Source organism: Lipophrys pholis, assembly GCF_963383615.2.
Source record: "Lipophrys pholis genome assembly, chromosome: 1".
Taxonomy (NCBI): Eukaryota; Metazoa; Chordata; class Actinopteri; order Blenniiformes; family Blenniidae; genus Lipophrys; species Lipophrys pholis.
Window position 1 is genome coordinate 44,681,449 of NC_137635.1, and position 22,206 is coordinate 44,703,654.

General features: G+C 40.7%; 1 protein-coding gene across 3 annotated transcripts in view; it reads left to right on the forward strand.

The window, feature by feature from the left end:
- Positions 1 to 21,150, forward strand: part of LOC308120565 (RNA-binding Raly-like protein) — a 53,409-nt gene extending 32,259 nt beyond the window's left edge. For 2 of the 3 annotated variants that reach the window (XM_080481232.1, XM_080481234.1), the window contains 6 exons: positions 13,060 to 13,135; positions 13,671 to 13,718; positions 14,464 to 14,657; positions 15,940 to 16,053; positions 16,186 to 16,343; positions 20,395 to 21,150. In XM_080481232.1, the coding sequence (XP_080337358.1) occupies positions 13,060 to 13,135; positions 13,671 to 13,718; positions 14,464 to 14,657; positions 15,940 to 16,053; positions 16,186 to 16,343; positions 20,395 to 20,490 (686 nt within the window). In that variant the 3' untranslated portion in view covers positions 20,491 to 21,150. Of the gene's footprint in view, positions 1 to 13,059; positions 13,136 to 13,670; positions 13,719 to 14,463; positions 14,658 to 15,939; positions 16,054 to 16,185; positions 16,344 to 18,528; positions 18,567 to 20,394 lie in introns of all 3 variants that reach the window. The other variant, XM_080481233.1, reaches the window with a different exon arrangement.
- Positions 21,151 to 22,206: the final 1,056 nt, after the last annotated feature.

Consider the following 22,206-nt stretch of genomic DNA (forward strand, 5'->3'; position numbering starts at 1 on the left):
TATTGATATTTATTGCAGTTATCTGGTGACAAAATGCTTTATTTATTTAAGAATCTTTGAACAGCAGTAAAAACAAATATGTAATGTCCAACATCCATGTTCATATGATACAAATAGTTTTTTTATACAGAAGTTTGAATGGACAGTGTTTGTCGTCTCTTAAAGTTTCACAATAAATGACCAACAATTCAAAAATTATTTATCTTTTAAAGAAATGACACAGAGTCTTTGGTGCTGTCATGTGTGCGGATGCTACTACAACATGTACCGCCTATCTAAACACTGTAGTAGACCATTTGCACCGTTTAATGGGAGTGAGCTTGGCTGATGGCAGGATATAATGCACCACAGCATCATGTAAGCACATTCTGTGAGGAGGAAGGAAGGAAATCAACCTCTACCAAACTCATAACAGGTCACTAGGTGGCACAGTTGTAATGCATCTTTATGCATTTTCCTCCAGAGAGGAACTTAAAGAAAGAAGCTGTGCTGTCCACAGACACATCTGACTAAACACTGCAGATGCATCAAGACATCGGACACATTCAATCAGACACACCGGCTGGACAAACAGAGCTGCCTTTTTTTTTTTTTTTTTTTTTTTATCTGGTTGAAAAGGATGAGTTACATAGCATGTTTCAGAAAGATCTTAAAGAGATCATAGTGAGTGGAGGACGACAAAAATGTGCAAACTCCAGTTAGTTACAATCAGTTTAGACCAGGGTTGTCAAACATAAAGCCCGTGGACCAAGACCGGCCTGCAAGAGTCTCCAATCCGGCCAAACTACTGAGCAAATTGTGAAAACGTTGTTTGTTTTTTTAAACAAATTTCTAAAGAGTGGTGGACACAACACAACAACAAAGAAAAAAACTTTAAATTTAAAGGTTATTATGGCACTATTTTATTGGTCCAGCCCACTCAAGATGAAATTGGGCCGCCTGTGACCCCTGAGCTAAAAATTCATCTGACACTCCTGGTTTAGATCAACTGTAGCTAGTCACATTTATTTATCTCACATTCAACACAGTGGATTTTATTTTATTATCTTTTTCTTTGAATTTGATTCTGTCTCATTTAGCCTTTCTCTCATTTCAACTCCGATCTTGTGCACATCACTGACTTTGTAATACAGAACAAAATACAGAAGTTCAGCTCTCACTTCAAAAAAACGAAATCTGCCAATAGAACAGTGAGACACTGATAATGTATTAAATATATATACTGTGTATATATTATAGAATGGGTGTATTGCATATTCATCATCATGAATCATGTATTGGTTTCACGCGCTGCATTTCTACATACTTGACCAATCAAACGAAGCCCTACTGGATTGTAGTGGTCATATTTCATGTTCAACATTACATGGCCAGATGTCAAAAACAATGTGAAGAATCTTAAGCTGCGTGCAACTGCCTCCACACTTGTGATGAGACGATGAATGGATTCCGTTTTGTGGCTCCAAGAAGAGAAAAAGCCCCATTATTTGGAAGTGAAAATGCCCAAAGGAAAATAAGATTAACATTATTTACCCTTCCCTGATTCTAGCTCTCTCCTAGTATAAATCAAAGCATTATTCAATTTACAGGCCATAATCCTCTGCAAATAAGCTATATTTAAGGTGGAACTGTCATTAAAATGGTCAAACTAATCAGTTCCTACATAAAGAGGGAGTTCAACAAATGCATAGTCGGCACATTGGACTTGCATTGGAAAAGAAATGAGGTATGAAGATGAATCCAATTTACTAAAAGTGCATTTTTATATACCAATGCACTATAAGCGGTCATGATTATGATGCTGGAATATTTAAGTACTGTTTATCAATTTAAAGTGTATGCATTCGTGTGATTTTCCCGTAGCAGTGCTCTTTCTCTTGCGCCATATCTGCACCCACTGTTTAGCGTCTGCATCGACCGTTTGTTGACTTTTTTTGGCGTCATTTTATACTTAATTGTTGTTCTGAGGCCAGCAGCTATGAAACGATTAACACTGTCAATGAGTTTTAATTGCAATTTTGGGGGGCGATAAATTGTGATTAATGACGGTCCGTTCATATTAACAGTTCTGTCATTTAGAATTTACAGAAAAGATTCACTGTGTGTGGAGACATTATTTATCGCAGTTCAGTCAGTATATTACACATATTTATGTTGAAGTAATGATATATCTATGATATTGGGCAGCCCTTATATACATACACAATATAGCACAGTGTGCATGAAGCATACCTTTAGACTTGACATGACTGAACAAACATAAGAGCTCATAATATAGCAGTGCAAGCTGGTTTTTACACGGAAACTTTTCAAGTGAATACGGATCGTTTTTGCATTTTTATTTCAGAAGAAGTTTCATGTTCACGCGGCATTGATTTTAGAATTATGGCTGCGTCCACTGAAACAGCAGGAAGGCTGAAAACAGAAATGTAGTTGGCTTGCCAGGCCACTAGTTGGCGCTGTTGGTTTGTTTTTGTTGTGAAATGACACACACACACACGTGCGCAGAGAACATTGTTATTGTCCATCTACTGAGCACGTGCAGAAGAAGTATTTACGGCTGTATTCAGAGACCTGAATTCGTGGAGTCGGAGCACTTTCAAAAAGTTGTGTTTCGCCTCATTTATACGACTTTGCTGTCACAGCCTTTTCAAAAAGTTCCACCTTGGGAACTGTTTGCCACTTTGGTATTTTCGTGAAGTTTCCCCCTCGTTTACATGGAGATGGATTCTGAGCTTTTTTTGTTATGTTTTCAGTGACTCCTTTCAGTCGTGAAAACACATCCAAAACCCAGGAACGTTTTTGTTTTTGTTTTCACTTGAAGACGTTGTCATGAAAATGGGGCCTGAATGTTTTTCCAACCACATCCTAACAGCATGTCTATTTTTGACACTTACGATGCGCAGACGGATTCCAATCAGGACAAAGAGCCGGCGGCTTGATGGATCTTTGGTTGTAGAGGACATGTGGATCAATTAATTGCTCGCTCGTCTGCCCTTCCTTAATGAATTCATTGTACTTTACTCCTTCGCCCTTTTAAGAAAAATGGTTACTTGGCAGTGCTTGAATTTGGCAGCCCGCCTTCGAGCCACTGAGTAGCGAGTAAAATTATTTTCATAAGAGCTGCGGAGCGCCGGTCCATTAGGGAGAAAGGGATGTTAAGATTGCTACATTTCCAGGTTGACTGGACTCGGTACGTTGCATTGGGAATACAGCTATTAGTAGGAGAGTGTTATTGCGTCTCAAGGTGCAAGCTCAGAAATGACTGAGCAAATGGAGACGTGTTGATTTATTCATTAAATCACGATGAGCATATTAACGAAGCCCGAGGTAAAGATAATTTTGTCTTTCGTGTCTCCTGGGCTGTTGGTGCACTTTTCTCCACTTTTCTCATGATGTAACGATTTGTCTCCGAAGTGCAACGCAGTGAAACGTTTTAACCCCCGAAAGAGCCGCTCCGTCGCTCCCACCTCGGCGCGCGCTCATTAGTCCGTGCAACCAGCTGAAAGACGGACAGGCTGCTGCCACCTGCTCCAGACTACCTCTACATCCACTCCCAAACTTGACGCAAGAAAGACACACGGCTGTGGACTTTGCACGGCAGGAACGAGCAAAACTTTCTCCGGTACCTCTATTGTGCTCAAATCTGATTTATTGCTTAGTTGATCCAAAGAACATTAAAATTCAGACGGATTTATAATCATCCGGTACTGCCTTTTGGATTCCGATATGAGGACGGTGGGTCCCACTGAAAGGTCAAAATTTTTATTTTAGATGTTTCTGTCGCATTTGCGTTTATCTTACAGACTTTTCATTGCATATAGAGAACGCTTGAACAGAGGAGGTGAAAAAACTTTCAGAGCATTTTCAGTGTTGTAATGCCGAAAACTATGTAGTTTACGTTTTGGGCCACTAGTGGCTGCTGTTAGTTGTTTTGTAATGAAACCACACACACACACACACACAGAGAATAATACTCTCCACTAGTGGACAATTGTTGTCATTGTCCATCTCCTCGGCATGTATAGAAGAAGTAATTACTCCGGCCGCGGTGCACATGCACAGTCGCATGAAAAGTTGTGTTTGCCCCCGTTCCCACGGAGACTGAGCTTTTATGAAGAGCGACATTTTCCCCCGTTTCCATGGAGACGGAATCGCGCCGTTGTCATATAAACTTGATGCAATTCACTTAAAAACGTGTAAACGAGGTCTAAGAGTAGATCCTTGAAAACGTCGCAATAATTTGTCATAGAGTTCAGAGACATATTGGAAGTTAATCTAAATTTTCCAAATTGAAGTCACTCTTTTGTCAAAAGGAGTGAGAGTCTTTCAGAGCCGAGGCTGATTGATATTCTGATGGCGAGCTGTTGGCGGCGGGATTGTTTACGCTCACGATGCAAACCTGCAAACCAGTTGACCCAGCATTTTGCAAATTAATTCAGCAGCGAATGCCATGATGAAAAGTGATGTGTGATGCCACATACATACTGCAAGTGGCTGCTTTCGTAAAGTTTTTAATTTGGTCTGAAAGCCAATCTTTTGTCTTCAAGATGATTTTCCATAAAATGTTATTAGTCCCGGCATGAGACACGTGTTGCTCATAAACTATTTGTAGTTTTTACAGGGTTGCAGTTTGCTGGTGGAAATATTTTAGGGCCTCATCAACTTGTCCAAGGAGATATTGTGAACTTGGCTGATGAGTTAGCAGAAGCACTGAACCCTGCCAGATTAAAAAGCCACAACATCACAGGTGCATGCTGGGCTCACAATTTACGCTTACGTTGAGTTTCCATCTGCAGGCTTAGTGATTTTTATGACGTGCTTCTTAGGTTTTTCCGCTTTGTACCGAGAAAAATTTATTATTCCGGCAATTTAGGTCCAGACAGAAGATTAAATAAAGTATGTGAATTAAAAACATAAACTAACCAGACTGAGTGTTCTGCATTAAAAATGCTGTTTTGTTGCATCTATATTTGTGTATGTACATACCGACGTATACAAGCCTCAGAGAATATTAATAATTACCTCCCACATACATAAACAAATGCATTTTTAACTGTGTATAATTAGATTGTTGAATCAGGCTGCTTTTTCAGCTACAGTCTGTAAGAAAAGCATTTTAATATGATGTGAACCAGAGGTCATCATGCCCACACACTCTCTTAAAGACACACGTGTATATATAAAATATCCTCAGACGGGCACAGACGGCGTAGGCTTTCTCCTGGCTGTCAGTCACGCTGCCCCGGCGGAGAAAACAAGCTCTCAGGTGTAATAAAAAAACGAGGCTGCCTCGGCCCGCGATGGGAGATTATTCAAGCCCTGTCTGTCAGATTTACAGGGTGCGAGTACACAGCGTAGATTGAATGTCAGCCAGGATGTCTCTTAGTCGTGCATTTGTATTCATGCAGGTGGCTGGATGATCTCTTAATCAAATACAAACTCACCTGCTCTCAGGATGTGTGTGTGTGTGCCAGGAGGGAGTCTTCAGCCTGTCTCACAATGAGTGGAGGGGATAAAATAAACCCCCACAAACCAGGGCTGCCACTTATTTTGTCACCATTTTGTAATCGCACAGTCCCTCACAGCCACAAAAGGTTTATTTAAACCTCCTATAGTCCCATTAAATGTATAGATGCACATCAAAACTGACCCCGATCAAGAGGGAAAAATCCAGAGGCTCCTTTCACACAACAGTGTTTCAGGTGAAAATGCATCGTTTTAGCGCTTCTGTTTCAGAAGATTCACCTTTACATGGCAAAACAACAGAAACAATGCAGTTTTCATCGGCCACTAGTGGGCACTCTTGTTTGTTTTTGTATTGAAACCACACACGCATGTGTACAGGGAAGAATACAATATAAACAATAACGAGTGCACCAACATTCGTATGGACAGACAACAAAGTTGGATTGCCATTCCAGGTGACACTGTACGATAAAACTGCCAAGTTCCAGGAGAATATGGACTGGGAGTCATGATTATCTAGAGGCCGCGTGTCAGAGCATTTTTAAAAAGTTGCGTTTTCCCTCATTTCCATATAGATGGAGTTGGGGTGTCTTCCGTGATTGACCGCCAATTAAATTGACAGCCAAAATCTAACGGAAGTATTGAACTTTCACTTGAAAACGTCGTCTAAACGAGCTTTAAAGGACCGTCATTGTATATTACGTTACATTTTATGAGGCTCGCTTTCGTCCCCATCCTCGCTGCAACGACGTATCCACACATGTAGAGAAGAATTATTAATCATTGTTACTTTAAGAAAAACATGTTTTGATTTTATGTCATTGTTGCTTCATCTGATCTTTTAAAATCAGCTTGTTATTCACTTCTCAATATACACGTTTTTCACCCAAGATACAAAGCAAACTCATAGTAGATATCCCATCACGAGCTGCCACCTTCAGTATGATTTTCACTGAGATATAGACAACTAAGCGTTCTGCAGGTTAATGAAGTTGATGGATGCAGTTTGCATATGAGAAAGTAATGTATTTATGCCCGCAGGCAAAAACACCAGCAAATATTTCCACAACTGCAAAACAAGTCGTGCCTGCTGCTTTTCACTGCAGGTTGAGAGTCCACACCAAACCTTTTAATTCCTCGTGTTGGAGCTGGAACTCATTGCATAGTCTGCAGCTTTCACCGTTGGTGTGTGAGAGTGCAAACTATACAACGCCTCCAAAGAAGTGAGACAATGGCGATATAAGATTTCAACAAAAGAAGTAAGGTTCAAAATTGGCCAAAAACAGCTCAACTGGTAATAAGATTTCATAATTGCTATTCATACCACAGTATCGGGGATAAGCAACACAACTAACCTCTCTCTAAACACAAGTTTATGTGGTGGTATCCTCATTTTGGTTCAGACATGTTGAACTAGATGTATGTGCTATACTGTATATGTTCATATTTAGTTTCATACCATTGTGTTGACATGTTTGGAATTAATTATTATTTATAATAGTAATCATCATCATCGTCATCGTAGTAAAGCATGCTTTGCCCCCTCCAGATGAGTTACAGTTTAAAGTCAGTAGTGTCAGTGGCCAATTCCCCCTGGTGGGAGTCACATTAAGCTGTTTTTCCTTGGACTTCTGACAGTCCACTGGGTTTAGGTGATTCACTCTGAGTTGCTTTTGCAGCACAATCGAGTGGATATTCACTGTTGGTTGTTTTTTTCTATAGTTCCTAATACAGACTTTCTTGTGTTTTGCTTTGGTGTTATCCTGCTATCTGCTGATAATAGCTTTGGCATTAAGTAACTTTTTATATTTCCCCTCGATGTGCCACACCCCTTGATATCAATCAAGCCCGAAGTGGCTATTGCTTAGCAACACAGGCTCTTATCTCATCTTACATCCAACTTCAACTTTAATTGTTCAAACAAGTCGGTCTTGCACACACACACACACACACACACACACACACACACACACACACACACACACACACACACACACACACACTCACACACACACATACACACACACACACACACACACACACACACACACACACACACACACACACACACACACACACACACACACACACACACGCGCGCGCGCATCGGTGCCACTTTTTGTTTATGATTAGTATAATGACTGTAATTAATGAGGGTCTCGCTTTGTGTCTGTGAAAGATGTTGTGAGGTGGCGGTGTTCATTTCAGAGTGCATTTTAGAGCTTCACTCTCTTTCATGGCCCTAGCAGGGGACCAGAGGAGAGGGCACTGCACAGTGTGAACTATTGCTTGCGTCTTCCTTCAGCATAATGATGATGACGAAGCCGTGGCGCCTGAGAGCCACCGATTCGTACCGTAGTCCATTAGCCCAGGATCTGTCTAAATGTAGGAGGATTAGCCCCTCAGAAACAACATGAAATGCTTTGCCACCCTCCTTTCAGACAACTCCGATGCTCCCCAACCCCATCCTCCCATCGCCCCCGTGAAAGAAACCATGAAAAGCCACGATAGTTTCTTCTTCTCTCGAATGCCTGCCTGAGAAACGGCGTGAGAGGGGAATGTGAGACGCATGCCTACATGCTTGGATACATTGAGTTGCTGCCATGTCATTGCCTGATTAGCTTTTTGTGTTAATGAGTAGATGAAGTATGTTTAATTTAGGCCGACAATGTAAGGAAGTAAAAATGAAAAACTTTCATTGCTTTTTGGGGGTCCGTTTACATGACAATGCAGAGTACTGTTCTCTGTGCGCATGTGTGTGTGGATTCACTCCAGAAACAATAAACATCGCCAACATGTGGCCTGGCATCGAAACTACATTGTGAGCAGACATTGTTTTGAAAACGTTGCTTTGTATATACAAAACCATTTTTACTTGCATCATCATGTGAACTGGACCTTAACGGCCAATAATATTATACTACAGTTTCATAAGGTTTGCTCGCCATATCGTCATAGCCATTTCTTCTACAGTTATTTTTTCCTGTTGTAGCTCGAAGCTCGAAACGAGGAGTCCAGGAACCAAATATAGCGCAAGTTTGTGAAGAAGAGTGTGAGAGTGCGAGAAAAGCTGCCAACAGACCAAAATCAAAGTTGTCGGAGACGTCTTGCTCTCTGTAAATTGTAAACAAGAGTGCATTAGTATTGCAGCTCGGGATTTCACTAACACCACAAAAAACAAAACAAAACAGCTTGACTTCATATTCCGTCAAAACATTTGCGACTGCATGATCCCTAAAGCTGAAGCTTTATCTGTGCAAGTCGCGGGTGAGTCATTCATTAGAGCTGTGTGTGTGTGTGTGTGTGTGTGTGTGTGTGTGTGTGTGTGTGTGTGTGTGTGTGTGTGTGTGTGTGTGTGTGTGTGTGTGTGTGTGTGTGTGTGTGTGTGTGTGTGTGTGTGTGTGTGTGTGTGTGTGTGTGTGTGTGTGTGTGTGTGTGTGTGTGTGTGTGTGCGCGCACAAGAAGGGGGTGTTTGATTTTATTTGTATTTTTGTGAATGACCTTGAGCGGCACTCAAGGCTGATTGAGCTGAGTTTGAGCAGAAGCGGCGATGACAAGCCGACAGCATAATCGCGGTGATAGCAGCCGGGGTTTAACGCACCGGGGCCGCTGGCAGGTGGAAGCAGCCCGTCAGTCACCGAGCAGCCGTGAGCTACGTACAGATGAGTCACTTCAGTCCGTTAATGCATTTCAAAGCCGTCTTCTGGGGATTTCTGGATTTTTTATTTTTTTTCCCCCCACTCTGAACACTGTCCTTACATTGACTCGGAGATGTGGGTTTTTTTTCTTACACAGTGACTGTCTTGGTTGTCAAAAGACCATTAAAACTCCCCCAAAGTTTTTACTGTCTTGGTGTTACAGTAGACTGACGCAAAATCATTAAATGAGTCAATGCCTTTCCCTCAGTTAGTCTCATTGCAGACAGCCATGCAGGTTTTTCCACGGCTCAAACTAAGTGTCAAAAGCCTCATTCCTGAAACGTTCTCATTCATCTCAAACCGCTCAGATTGCGTCAGGAAAGACCTCTGTGGTAGAGACTTGTGCCAAACATTACCAAAACACACAATGGAATAATTTCACTTCATATTTTCTCTCTTCCACTTCTAGTAAAATAGTGTTTAAAGTCTGTTGAAACCTCTTATGCGAGGTTTGGCAGGCAGTGGTGAACCTTTCTTAGCCTTCGTTAGCTTAGCTTAGCAATCCCACGAGCATTTCACCAAGCTAAAGCGCCAAAAAAAACAGACGGTTAAAGAAATTAAAGTCCACAGCACTTGCAGACACTGCCTTTGCCTGGAGGGAGGATAGCAGAATGAGCTGATAAAATTTCTAAACACTTGTGGCTTCAAACAATCGCACTGAACACATGGATGACGCATACTCCCGGCTTCAGGTGATCACTTCCTGTTTTAAACCACTGCTTCCAGGTTTGCGCAATCACTTCAGGTGCTACGTGTACACTGTATATTGAATGCAATAACACTTTTCCCCAAAATACCAATACTGATGCGAACACTCACTGCTTGGGGTCTTTGTAGATCCCACATTAACTTGCAGACCCAGGTTCTTTAGCCAGAAACAGAACTACCTTGGAAATTGAACAAACAAATTTTATATATTTGGTTCCAATGGAATATTTTGGTGACGAGGCCCATGGGCCAGTCAGTCCTCCTTGTGTCACAGTCCTTGAGGTGAAGTAAATTCCCTTCTTTAATGGAGGGCCGCCTCCCTTGCCATTTGTGGCAAAGTTGCAGTGTCTTGAAATCTCACGCTTCCGCCTGTTCCAAAATGCATCTGCAAGACTCTGAACTTGTTTCCACTCCTGTCTGAGGAGAGCTCCTTTCTGAAAGTTGCCCGGTGGAGAGAGTCTGTCCTGAGAATTATAAGCTGGGGTAAGGATGGGAGGTGATTCTGGATCAGAGGACACTGTGATGATGGATGGAAAGGTGCTATATGAATAAAGTTCTATTCTATTCTATGATCGGCCTTGCATTAGTGATTGCAGAGACCTCAGCCATTATCATTTTCGAAACCTTGTGTACATGCGCGTGTGAGATGAGACTTCTGGGTGAGTAACATGCAGTCCAAGTGGGAGCATTAAAATTCTGCATGTGCTCTGTCAAACATCTTTTCCACAAAGTGTGTCTTCATGGGTTGGTCATTCTTCTACCGTGTGCTTTTACAGCTGTTCTGGTGGCATTCAACCTCCATTATGTGATGAAACGCCAAACCTTCGGTGGATGTTACAAATCTGTTGTCAATAGGAGTTCCTTCAATGACGCTTTCTCTTTTTTTTAGCTACCTTTTGTAAACTTCAGCCATTTCAGCGGTTTTAACTATTTTAGTTGTATTGACTCTTTTTGCTATTTTACCATATTAAGCTTTTTTGGACACTTTTTAGCAATTTCAAATAACGATATCAGTTTTTGACATTTTAGCTGATTTAGCTGTTTTTAGTGATTTTTGTGATTTTGACTCATAAGTATACCATATGTGTATTAAGTTTGTATATCAAAGTACAGCAGTATGTACAATCTGGGACCACTAGATGTCACTGTATGACAATGGAATGCTGTAACAGTACCTCATTAAAAAACTTAATTATTGCTGTATTTAACTAATAGAGCAAGCAAAATGTCACCAAAACAGAATTTAAATAAAAACACATATAAACTAAGCAACTGAAAACACGAACATAAAATCACAAAATGTGTGTGCAGAAACTTGTGAAAGACTAAAGAAAAGAAACCGCTACGGTTGATGAAGAAAACAATGAGTCGTGGGCAAAAATCACAACAGAGGAACCAATTCACAGAATTCACAGCAGCGACTGAACAAAAAAATTAAATGTGTCTTCTATAATTTTTTTTTCCTCTTCATAATGAATTTTCTAACAGTTGGCACTTATACTTAAAAGTGACATACACTCTGGAATATACACTAACTTGTGAAGTGGGTGAAGATGGCAAAACATTCATAAAGGCTGCAACAGATACCTTTTGTGACATTTTTCATTTTTGGCACCACGGCTGTAGTAAATAGTTCTTCTGCACATGCGCAAGTAGATGGACAAAAACAACAACAACAACAACATCGGCCTCCAGAGTGTCATGACTCCCAGTCCATATTCTTTCTGGGACTTGGCGTTTTTATATTTGAGTCACCCGGAATAACAATTCAACTTGATCGTCTGTCCAAGTGACAATTCTTTGTCTTTTTTTGGGGTTTATGAAGAAACTTTGGATTTTTACTTGATAACTTGCATGTAATTGCTGCTTTTTCAGGGGTTTTTTGTTCCTGTCAAGGCCTTCAGAAAAATTTCTAAAGCGCTCTCATAATTAAAACTTTTCACTTCAAAACATCCACATATTTATTTCAAGTGTTTGAAAGCTGCAAATTGTGAGTAATTTCTTATTGATCGACTTAAAGAGTGAATCAGACTTGGTATTAACTTTTAGTACAAGATTGTACTTCTTTCAAACAAAAGTTAAAAGTAGGTTCATTCATGAGACGAATTTAAAAATGCAAAGAACAGGAGCATTAAAAATGGATAGAAATGAATCATTCAAGAATTTATTCTCAACTCTGAAGGGACTCGCTCGCTAATTATGTGTTTAAAATGTCCTCAATACAAACTCTCTGACTCGATTCATTTAGCTGTTCCCCTTTTGCACAACATTTCAAAGACTTTTTGTAACTAAAAAAAACTTGAACCGCCAAAGAGCCACAATTGCCTCTTTCTTTCTTTTCTAAATGGATCCGATTAATTAAAATTTAGGCTGAGAAATGACACACAACTCAACTGAAATGTTAAATATTCCATTTTTATCAAGAGTTAATTAACATTAAGGTCTCTGCCAAAGCTTCATGTTTTTAAATAAGATTTAAATCACTATTTTTAATGGACATTATCATTTTGGCTTGCTTTAAACTGGTGGTGGTGTGAGAATATTGCTTGGTTAAAAATGAATTCATAATCGAGAAACAAACTTAAGGTTCATTTGGCAGCGTGTTACGTTTCAATTTGGTAGTATGCCTTCAATCAAAGAACATTCATCTGACTTTTCTAAAAGGCTTCTTTTGAAATAACCTTGGTTAATATTCTTGTGAAACTGGATGTAAATATCTCTGATTTAAATTTGATGTTTTCTCTGCTTTCTATTTATTAGTTAATAAAAACATATTACGCTAAATAGAGCCAAATACAACATCTGAAAAAACTTTTACAGAGAAGAACCCAACAATGCCTTATGAGCAAGCAGAGGTGGAAAAGAAGAAACTCTTTTAACAGGACGCAACCTGCAGAACCAGACTCCCAGAGGTTGAGACTTTCTGCTGTTCTGGTTGCGGTTAGAGGATTGGAAGAGAGAAAAGAATAGGAGAGAGATCTACAAGCAACATTTCAGCCATAAACCCGCTCGCTGCGGGTTTGATACGATTTTACCGACCCTGCATGTGAGCCTCAGTGGACAATTTCGCGGCAATAAGTGACAGCGAGTCTATCCAAACTTTTGAAATATCAGACCGTATTCTGCATGTCTTATGGTGCTGCTGTGTGACTTCATGACTCCATGACTGTGACTTTGTCTGCAGATATCAACATGGCAGGAGAGCCGAAACCATACAGGCCTAAGATCTGCTCCAAGAGACCCCTCTCATCACTTTACAGGTCTGTCTCAGTTTCATTTATTATCAGTCTCAAACATACAGTTTATTATAGCAGGTACGCCAGCTCCCGCTATTGGTATGCGTAGAAAAATACATTTTCAATGAGCTATATTGAAAATAGCTATTTATGCCGAAATCATTGTTTCTCAACTGGCCTGGCTTTCAAAACCTTTCACAACCGTGCAGTTTGAACCTTCACTGCTCTTGTGGGATTTTTCCAGTGTGCAGTGGTCAATATCTATCAGAGATGGTCCCAGGAAGCGAAGGCAGTGAGCTGGTGACGGGGAGATGGAGGTTCTAAGACTCGTAACAGCGAGTGGTTAATGACCCCTGTGGTCCGATAACAGACGAGTTCTTGTAGTTCAAACTGCCAGAATAAACGGTGCGGCACAGTTTATTGTGTTTGGGGAAGCGAAGACGCTCAAACACAATGTCTTCCAGGTGATCATAATGTCATGGCTGATTGGTATACGATAACGCTTCAGTTTACACCGGATTATTTTTTTGTGTGTGTTTGTGTGCGTGTGTGTTCACAGCGGCTATGAGTTTGACTACGACTACTACAGAGACGATTTCTACAGCAGGTACGTCCAAAACAGGTTTATCTGAGACTGTGTCTGGTCCTTGTCCTCTTTTAACATCTCTCGTCTCTTATCCCAAAGAAGCCCTCACGTCTCCTGACATGCTGCTCTATAGCTTTCACCCCCCCCACCCCCAAGTTTCCTTCCATAAAGATGATTTTTCTGAGCAGAATGGCCTCATTTTCATCTGAGGCAAAGTAACTACATTATCACAGGCATAATGAATGTCATATCAGGGAGGGTTTTATTCCTCTCCGCTGGGCTTACTAATGATGCTTTTATCTGCACAGGCGAGTGCTGAATGTCAGATAGTCCCCCGGCCGGTCATTTGCTCGGGCAGGCTCAGAATGTATCTTCATTTTGACATTTTCATTGGTTTGTTTACTTCCTCTACTTTGCAGCCTCCCCGAGAGTTAAATCCTTCAGCTTTTAGTCATTATTGCTGTTTTGGTGATTTGATGCATTGCAGGCATCAGGGAGCAGGGTTTGATTGAACGAGCTGAGGCTTTGTTCAATATGGAGCTCGACTGTTCAGATGGATTTTACTGCGTGTTTATTTAGTGCCTTGTAACCGTTTCCTGTTGCTCAAACAAAACTGACTCCTGAAGGGGAAAAAAAACAACCAAAAAACCCCACTTCCCTGCTCATTCAGTGAAAAATCCAATGTTATATTACCGCTTGTTTTCCAAACTGTGTCTCAGTTTGGAAGATTTCAATTGCTGCCGCTTTATTTCTCACCTTTCCTCAGACTCTTTGAGTACCACGGCCGCGTCGTTCCCCCAACCCGAGCTGTGATCCCCATCAAACGCTCCCGGCTAGTTGTCCCCTCCACCCGCAGGGCCAAATCCTCCTTTCCAGTCAGGGCCTGTTCTTCTTCCTCCTCTTCCTCCTCTACCTCCTCCCGAGTGCTCACTGTCGGCTCCTCCATCGCTGGCCCAAAACGTATGTTCTCCTTGTCTTTTTCTTGTTCCTATATTTCACTTTTCCCTGCTAAGGAACATTGCAGGTTACCAGATGTTGTTTGTCTTCGCACTTGTGGGTCTCTATTAGATTGGGTAAGAATATACTGTATAAGTAAATGCAGTGCAACCAAGAGCTTGTTGGTTATCACGGTCAGACAGTGTTGTTCTAGCACTGCAAACAAAATCGTATGTAATTAAACATTTTTATTTTACGTTTATTCTATTTTTACACCAGATTCCTTTTCAAATGGGCTTTAAAATGACTTTGAAAAAAAAAAGAACAGTTGAAATTGCAAAGCTAGTTTAAATCCCTAAATTGGTATTAATGAAGAGTGTGTGTGGGGGGCGCTAATAGTTAAACTTCATTAAAAGGGAATAGATTAAAACCATATTGTCGTAAAAAGATGAAATAGCTCCACCGGAAGCTGCAATAAAACTTAAGAAGACAAACAGCCAAAATGGATGAAATGACTTGAAACAGTTAAAAAGGGGAAAAAACACTATATATAGAATAGAATGTCAAAACAGTTAAACCAGCGTGAAAGAGCAAATATTGCTAAAACAACAAAAATTGTGTGAAACAGGACTAACAGCCAAAATGGCAACCAAAAAAATTACAAAACAAAAAATAAAAAAAACGAATGAAATTTTCAAATCAGCTAAAATTTCTAAAACATCTTAAACCCTTAGAAAAGGTTAAAAGGATAAATACAAACGCCTGAACAAGGTCAAACTGCTAAAATGGCTAAAAACCAATAGAAAAATGTTATGAATGGAAGCTGCTATAAAAGAAAAGCAGCCATGTCCAAGTTTATACGTCAACATTTCAAGTGAAAACAAATAGCTTTTGGATTGTCCTCTCAGAAAAGTTTCGTGTTTCCACGGCAACATTTTTCAAAATGATGTCTGTTCACACAGAAACGGCAGAAATGGAGGAAATTTACCATGTTGGACCACTAGTGGGTGCTGTTAGTTGTTCCTGTAATGAAATCACACACACATGCATGCGCAGAAACGTTTAGCTATAAACAATGACGATGACAAAAACACATGACATTCGTATGTGTACCTCGTAACTCGTTTCATCGTTTCCACTCAACATCTCACTCAGTTTCCTCCCCACAGTGCACCCAACTAAAGTTTCTGTTCTGCCAACTTAGCCTCAAATACAAAATGACACCACTGCAGCAGAGAACTGTGAGTCTTTTAAAAAAGGAGCCCAATTAATTTTGCTTTTCATCTTCATTAATGCGCGCCCACAGTGAAGACGGACCACATCTCCGCAATCAAAAAGGAGCTGTCGCACATCAAAACCAGAATCGACTCGCTGCTGGGAAGGCTGGAGAAGATTGAGAGGCAACATCGCTCTGACGTCGGTAAGATGGGAGCGCGGGAGATGAAATCAAACGCAGCGCAGAGCGCTGTGAGCCCTTAATATCCAATTGTTTTACGGAAAGTCGGATTTCTCTGTTATTTTTAATTCAACACGTCCTGATGTCCTTTGCCAGAGATACAGAGGAAACAGGAGGAGGTGTATGAGTGTATCCATGGCGACGTGGGGGACCGCTGTGGCGGGGTGGATGCGGAAGGGGCGGCCGAGGTGGAGGCGGGGGAGATGACGGATGGCGGCGAAGACGACTTTGAAGATGAGGGTGCTGGTGACATGGTGAGCGGGCCAAGAGGCCGTTTTTAGAGGGAATTCAAAGGAAAGTAGAGCCGAGTGGGCATCTGTGTCACTGTATGACAGTTGGAGTCTTCAATCCAACATGAAATGAAAAATCAGCCCCTTCAGTGTTTTTCTACTGCGTCCTTGGCGAGGGTGTCAAATTCGCTTTAGTTGAGTTCCCACATCTGACCTCAGTTCGGCTCTGCTCGTAAAAAGATTGGTCATAACCAATAGATACTGACATTTCTAAATTCCCCCCCCCCTTTGTTTCAGAGCAGAGACGTTCTCTCCAGAAATATTCATTTCTGATGCACTTGGTCCAAAATGTATTACAAACAGGCTGAAATTTCTTTTGAGGAAAAAAATAGAAATGGTCTTTTCTACTGTGTTTTTGACCAAACCCGTGTTGAGAACAACCCTTTGCTTCCTCTGTGTGCACGTTTTGATCTATTCCCAATACTGAGTTAGGTAGTGTCGGGAGCAAAATGGGAGCGAGGTTTCCTTCGCTGCAAGATGCTGTTTAGACCCCATTTAATCTGCAACGTTTCAAGCAGAAAACACATCGTTTATGTTTCAGAAAAGTTCGGCGTTTACATGGAAACGACAGAAACACAATTATGTAATTTTCCTGTAGGACCACTAGTGAGCCACTGCTGCATGCACTGACATTTGAGACTACGAAGTTGGATTGTTATTGCAGTGACTCTCAACTATAAAACTACCCAGTCCCAGGAGAATATGGACTGAGAGTCATGACACTATGGAGGCGGCCATTGTTGTTATTGTGCGTGTTATTGTTACTCGTGCATGTGCAGAAGAACTATTTACTATGGCCGTGGGGCACATGTTCAGTAGCAGCGCTTCTACAAAAGTTGCATTTTTGTCCATCTACACAGAGATGGACTTGGAAACGGTATTGAATAGTTCCACCTTGGCAGCTGTTTTCAAAAAGCTGCATTTTCTGCCATTTCCATGGAGACCGAGTTGGAGCGTTTTCAAAAAGTTGCATTTTCCCCTTTCCCACAGAGAGGGAGTCTGAGTGTTTTCCAAAAAGTTCCACCGTGGGGCTTTTCAAAAGTGGTGTTTCGGCACCGCTTTCATGCAAACAGACACTAAAAACATAACTAAAGTTTTCCGATTTCACTTGAAAATGTTGTGTGAATGGGGCCTCAGGTCTCGATCTCTGTCTTGTGTTATGCCTACTAATCTAACTAAAACAACGTGACCCTCAATGCACAAGTTGCCTTGATCAAAAAAAATCGATGTCGTTGTTTTTACACCTTCCAGCAGGTCCACCTAATGGTGTAAAATATTTATTCAGTCATCTTTGAGGTTGTTTCCTACCTTTGCAGTCACTAGAAATGTTTCTCTGTGGAAATTAAAGGTGCAGGAACCGTTGTTTGTACCTTTGCGACAAATTGCAGTTCAGAGTACTCATAAGAGCAAGTGGACAAAAGAAGAGAGTCTCGCTAATGGACTCCACAGTCTTGCTGAGCGACTTCAACATTCAGCGACTGGACAACCTAGAAAGATGTGATTGGGAGGAGCAGCCCACCTGATCTGGACCCAAGCAATGAGTTGTTATTACACTTGTGCTAACCAGAGTATGTCCATTACAAACACCATGAGCGTACTCCCATCTACCAGAGGAAGTTGAGGGCGTGACGTCCAAGTTGACCATATTTAAAACATCCATTGTGGGAGTGGGTAGGTGCAGCTGGAATCTGAGGTTTATTTGTGCGCGTCAAGGCAGTAACCTAAAGATAAAGGAGGCCACCAACCAGAAAAAAGAGGCATTTCAGGAAAGAGTGACGGTCGTCCCTCGACAGAGAAAATTCATTCTAGCTGCTTATATCAGTGATCTTCTATCGACCATGATCTAAAGTTCATAACCATACAGTAGGTGAGAGTGAAGTTGGATTTCGATGTTAACAGAGATCGAGACCTTTAACCACAATATACTACAGTACTGCCGAGGACAGCAGCACCATGTCCGCAGCTCAATTCCAAGAAAATCTCATCTAAATTTGTTTCCTTGCTACCAAGGAGTTTTGTTCTTCTTTTTAACATTTGATCATTTTCACTCAGACTAAGAAACCCAAAATGTTTCTTTCTGTCTAGTTAAAAGAGCTGATTTGTGCTCCTGATGTTATTCTTGTAATACCTTTTTGTTTTCACATTGCAGATGGAGAACCACATATCAGATATTGACAACTGAGCGAGGTAAATATTTTCTGCTTCGGTTTCACTATTTCGTACAAAACTTCCATTTTAGTCTGGTGAAGGAGTTTGGAAAGGCAGATGCACATCAGGCCTTTCGGGGACACACAGCAACATACACTCGGCAGAAGAAGCCTTATTTTTCTGGCTTTCAAGACGGATGAGAGGGCGAGAGTGAGAAGCGCCACTCATCACCTTCTAGTTTAATCCTCCGCGCTGTTCCTCTCAATGGCCTGTCATTCTCTTCGTCTGGGAAGCGAAAGGAAAGGCAGCTTTCTCCGCCGTTATCGCTGATGGCTGAGCAGCCACACTGTGTCTCATCCGGCTCCCCATCAAACGACATTTCAATCGCACCTGGTTTTCTTGGTGCTAAAAAATAGCTGTGAGATTTAATTTGCCTCTTGGCTGACATTTCTTTCCCGTTGTCCTCAAGTGCTGGTGCATTAAATGCTTCTTTTTTTTTTTAAATGCTGCGATTGTGACATTAAAATGATAGCAGAGAGAACTGCTTGTTCTCAGTTGATACCTAAACATAGTACAATAATAAAAAGGAACTTGATATATTTGCCTTTGTTTCACTTTTCGTGAAAATAAAATCTTCTGTTCGGTTGGAAAGCCTGTTCAATTGAAACGGTGCCACATTAATGAGGAACTTGCATTTGTGGGTTGAGCAGCAAAGCCGAGTCCCTGTTTACACAACGTTTTCAAGTGAAAATGCAACACTTTTGTTGCTTTTTGGGTGTTTTTGTGCAGCATCAATGTCTGGAGTCTGAAAACGCAACTTTCTGAAAACGGCTCCCAATGTGGAAAAAATGCCCCGACTCCATCTCCGTGGAAAAAAAACGCTGCTACTGCACATGTGCACCAAATCCGTTGTAAATCATTCTTCTGCTCATGCACAACTAGACAGACAATAACAATGTTTTGCCTCCAGAGTGTCATGACTCCCACTGCGTATTCTCCTGGGACTTTGTCGTCTTGTCCATACGAATGGCCGCGTACTCCCATTGTTAATGTTTATACCGTATTGTTCTCTGCGTGCATGTGTGTGTGGTTTCATTACAAAAACAACCAACAGCACCAACTTGTGGCCTGGCATACTAACTTCATCATTTTCAGCGTTTCTGTTGTTTCCATGTAAACAGACATCATTTTTAAAACGCTGCAGTGTAAACCTGAAACTGTTCTGCAACAAAAATGTAAAAATGATGCATTTTCACTTGCGACGTAGTCGTGTAAACAAGCCATGAGATTGAGGGTTGTGCCCATGGCAGAGTTGCACCCCCCCCCTACCGTTTCCATGGAGACGGTTTGGAGATTTTCTTTTCAAAAAGTTCCATCTTGGGAGCAGATTTCAAAAAGTAAAATTTTCATTGGCTCTGACCACTGTTGTCGTTTAAACAGAAACCTAAAACACAACAATGCTTTTGGATTGTGATTGTAGGAGGAAACTGGATGAAAAGCCATGCATGCGTAGGTAGAAAATACAAACCCCACACAGAAGTATCCCACCCAAAACAGCACTTAAACCAGTAACTTTCTAGCTATGGGGCAAAAGTGTTAACCACCGCCACACTCAGGCTTTTCAATAGTAGGAAATCCATCACTAGGATGCATTGGTACAAAAAAGAACTCCAGAACACAAGTTCTTATGCTTAAAAAGCTTAAAGGTGAGATCAGAAAACAGTGGTTGCTGTAAGGGTTTCCATTTTGCAGATAAGATATCAAAAAATGTACATACTGTTCCTGTATAGATTTATTGTCAGAGATAAAAAAAATATATATATATGTTCACTGCAGACTTCTTTTTTTTTTTCTTTCAATTTGGAAGGGAAACCCCTGCAATGGTACACGAAGAAGAACAGATACCAGCAAAGCCTTCTGGAGCAAGGAGGTGTATTTGACATTGAAGCAAGGAAGGAAGTGACAGACAGCAGCAGGAGGAGTTTCTCCACACTTTGTTTGTAGCTTATTTGCCTCATTACGACGTGGCACTCCTGATGTGTGCTTCATCTGAAATGCCAGGTATGAAGATCACCTGCAAAGAGCAATCAATATATTTTCCCCTCAAACTGATAACGTCTCTCAGACAATATGGACAATACATTATATGTGTGCTTAATATTTCTATGGTCTGTATTGTGCATAAAATTACCGTTACGTTCAATCTGATTAAATTGAAATTGTCTTTTTTTTTTTTGTTGTACCTCCAATGTATCTTTCTGTTTATGTGCATTTAAAACTGTGAGGAGCCACAGCCGGCAGGCCGAGAGCTACAGACGAATGTAAAAGTAGCACTTTGTTTTAAGTGTTAGAAATTATGTGATTTGTTTTATGAATATGTTTGGAGGAATTGTACCGTATGGGTTTCTTTTTCCACAATGTTCCCACGCTGTATCGTATGCACATCACGTTAATGATCAGTTCTACATTTTGCATCCGTTACGTTCTGTAAATCAAAAGAGGTCCAGATTTTTCTATCAGCATGTTAAAACTGTGGCTCCCGTGGCTCATCTGTTGCTAATGCTTCTCTTGTACAGCCATGAATCATCAGAGTTTCTCACATAAACCTGCCAAGACCCCCCCCAAAAAAGTGTTGTGTCTTTTATTTTTGACAAGATCTCAATTTATTTTTAATCCCAATAATTATGTCTTAATGTGACTGTCCAGTTTTGACTAAAATATCTCTGAAACTATTAGTTTTCTCTATGAATTAGTGGTAAAATGCAACTTAGGCCGCGTTAACATGACATCGTTTTGAATGAAAATGCATCGTTTTGCATTTACGCTTCAGAAAAGTTTGGCATTTTGAAATGTCATGTAGACGGGGCCTTACATGCAAACCACAAAAGTGTTTTCTGTCAGATGACAAATATGAATTTAAGTCACTTATGTCGTGTTTTTTGCGTTACTTGTGCAGCCGTCGTAGTCCAGTCGTTAGGATTCTTACCTGCCGTGCGGGCAGACGAAGTTTCGGGTTTCTCATCAGCGTAGTAATTTATTTAGATCCGTTTAGTTCATTTTAAAGTGGCGGTTTTTGTTTTGTTGGACCATATGGTCAGTGGTTGTGGGAAACACTCACTGAAATACTTAAAGATCTGGAAATTAAGATTCGTCATTACTTACTTTAATGTATTTCATTTCCTTTAAAGCTTAAATGTATTTATTTCATTAATATAGTTATTTTATTTATTTCTAAATCTTTTCCGTAATTTCTTTGATTTCTTTGTAAAGCACTGTGACTTTGAATGGTGCTCGATAAATACATTTGCCTTCCCTTGCTTTGCCTATTCTTTTATTTTCGATCCACCATTCCTCAGTATTTTTATGTAGCTTTGAGGTTAAAATTGATATTCGCAGTGTTATGTCCAGACGGTTTTGTGTCTCCCAGAGTTTCTGTCCAGTGGGAAACGGGTCCAAAATGGCTGTGAGTGATGAAGGTGATCGACTTATGGACGAGGGAAAATTGGACATTTTGTTTTCTATGAAATGTTGTTTTTGTTGTTTTGTTTTTGCTGAGATTGATAGAAATAAAGTGTCGAATATTGATATTTTCTGTTTGCCACCTCATTAAGTCGTTGTTGATAATTATTGTGAGAAATCATTAATGTGATCAGCGTCTTCACATAGATGAGTATCAAGA